The sequence below is a fragment of the Microtus ochrogaster genome, chromosome 18, assembly GCF_000317375.1.
Source record: "Microtus ochrogaster isolate Prairie Vole_2 chromosome 18, MicOch1.0, whole genome shotgun sequence".
NCBI classification, from domain to species: domain Eukaryota; kingdom Metazoa; phylum Chordata; class Mammalia; order Rodentia; family Cricetidae; genus Microtus; species Microtus ochrogaster.
This window is the reverse complement of record NC_022020.1, coordinates 52475171-52477682: the sequence shown is the minus strand read 5'-3', so window position 1 is coordinate 52477682 and position 2512 is coordinate 52475171. Positions and strand designations below refer to the sequence as shown.

At 44.6% G+C, this 2512-nt stretch overlaps 1 protein-coding gene across 1 annotated transcript; it reads left to right on the top strand.

Moving 5' to 3' along the window:
* The first annotated feature begins 390 nt into the window (after positions 1-390).
* On the top strand, positions 391-1946 carry Chmp1b (charged multivesicular body protein 1B). The gene has a single exon (XM_005356221.2). The coding sequence runs from the start codon at positions 493-495 to the stop codon at positions 1090-1092; it is 600 nt and encodes a 199-aa protein (XP_005356278.1). The 5' UTR covers positions 391-492; the 3' UTR covers positions 1093-1946.
* The last annotated feature ends 566 nt before the right edge of the window (positions 1947-2512 follow it).

Genomic DNA, 2512 nt, shown 5'->3' with positions numbered 1-2512 from the left:
GCCTGCCTCTGCCTCCCGAGTGCTGGGATTAAAGGCGTGCGCCACCACCGCCAGGCGCCAGGATATTTTTTTACATGCAGGTCTGGACCCATCCCGTCTTCTTCGGTAGCTACACTACCCTGAAAAAGAAAAAGTGCCTGTGGGCGCAGGTTTTAGGAATTTGCTCCTGTTTTGCTGCCTTAAAAACTAAGCGGAAGGTCGCCAAAGAAGCAGCCAGGTAAACACCAGCAGCAAAGGTTCAGGATCCCAGGTAGGCGGAGCCTGGCGCTGTGCGTCTCTCGGGCACCGCCCTCCGGCACAGTCCTCTATTGGCCGGGTTTTTCTCCAGCAGACCCCACCCGGCGCCGAGTTTGACGTCACTCTCTGCGCCGCCCGCCGTAGGATACAGGAAGTGAGACCAAAACAAAGGAGCGCCGGCTGGGAGCGGACCTCTTTGAGCCGGTGTCCCTGCTTCTTCACCCCGGCCCACTCCACCGCAGAAGCCGCACGACCATGTCCAACATGGAGAAACACCTGTTCAACCTGAAGTTCGCGGCCAAAGAACTGAACAGGAGTTCCAAAAAATGCGACAAGGAGGAAAAGGCCGAAAAAGCCAAAATTAAAAAGGCCATTCAGAAGGGCAACATGGAAGTTGCGAGGATACACGCCGAAAATGCCATCCGCCAGAAGAACCAAGCGGTGAATTTCTTGAGAATGAGTGCGCGGGTGGATGCGGTGGCTGCCAGAGTCCAAACTGCGGTGACGATGGGCAAAGTGACCAAGTCCATGGCCGGTGTGGTTAAGTCGATGGATGCGACGTTGAAAACCATGAATCTGGAGAAGATCTCCGCCTTGATGGACAAATTCGAGCACCAGTTTGAGACCCTGGATGTGCAGACGCAACAAATGGAAGACACGATGAGCAGTACGACGACGCTGACCACTCCCCAGAACCAAGTGGATATGCTACTCCAGGAAATGGCAGACGAGGCGGGCCTCGACCTCAACATGGAGCTGCCGCAGGGCCAGACCGGTTCCGTGGGAACGAGCGTGGCTTCGGCTGAGCAGGACGAACTGTCCCAGAGACTGGCCCGCCTTCGGGATCAAGTCTGACCGCAGAACCAGCCCAAGGTTTCCTTTGACGCTTCTCTGTTTTAGAGAGGTGCCCTAGAATTGGGCCAGAATACCGAAGGCTCTTCTTTCTAAAAACCTTTGGATATATAGCCCTCTCCAGATAGGATAAGAAATTCCAGTTTTCCTCTACTACGAACTGGATTTTAAAGTTCTTTATAGCTTATGATGATGTGTATTTTTTTATAGCTGCCTTTTAACAGGACCGGCTAATTTGCTCTATATGAATCTAGAAAGATCGGCAGAACTCTAGCCCTCATCACTATAATAATGTTCCGTTATCACTTAGAATTATCAGATTGAAGTTTGTTTTTAGTTTGGTTGACGATACATCGACCGACAAGTGGTACAAAAACTTAAATGAGGAGGAATGGGTACTTAGTTGACTTACAAATCTGTAAACACCGTTCAACTTATTTAATGAAAAATACTTTGTATTTCATTTGGTTTTGCTATCGAAGAACAACTACAATTGATAATTTATTCTCATAGCTTATATTAAAATTACCTTACAAAATGCTCATTTTACATTCTGTTAGTTCATGTAATAATGGAGTTTGAGTAACTGGGGAAAATGCCAATAATTGATTACCAGGAGAAATTAAATTTGTTCATTATATCCTATTTACCGTAAATTCTTAAGGCTTAACATTTGATAATTTCTAGTTGCTTTCTAATGAAGATCAACCCCTTGTAGACTTCTTATCAAAATAATGTCCATCAGCATGGCAGTCCTATTACATGCCTAACATTGCCAAAGAACTGCTGCTTTGTCCAGGTAAATCCTGGAACTGTGTTTTGTTTTTATTTAATAGCCAAAAAATATAAACATTTTTGTTCTAATTATTTGTACTTGTTTGTATTTTGTCTTAAAGCAACAACTCTTTTAAAACCTCAAAACATAAGTTAATGCTATGAATCTGCCAAGTTAAAATGTGTGTTTAGCCAGCTAGAAGTCTAGGACGAAGGAATGAGCTGGCAGAGAGAAGAGAGAGAGACTAGAAGCCACCACCACCAGCCTCCTCCTTTTATCCTCTGGTATAAAAGCGAAGCTACTCCCACTTTCTCCTGGCCTCCAAACACGGAGAACAACTTGTGTTTGCTTGGCACATATATTAACCTAAGTTAATTGGAAAAAAACTTACAAAGTTTGTCTTATTTAAATTCCCCTTTTCCTGGAGGTTTTTTTTTCCATTAAGAGAATTCCAGTGTTTCAGACAAAATAGAGCCTCTACAAAACTCTTTGGAACATCCATTGTTCTAGTGTGCTTTCCCATGTGAATGAGTGTTTAATGAAAACAAACAAAGTGTAGGTGTGCACAGATGAGCACTCAGACTTCACTCTTAGTGAAGGAGTGAGTGTGTGTGTGTGTGTATGTTTGTACATACATACCCTTTATTT

What these genes read in the sequence shown, in the direction of transcription:
- Chmp1b (XM_005356221.2), top strand. Translation starts at nt 493, where the DNA reads ATGTCCAACATGGAGAAACACCTGTTCAACCTGAAGTTCGCGGCCAAA.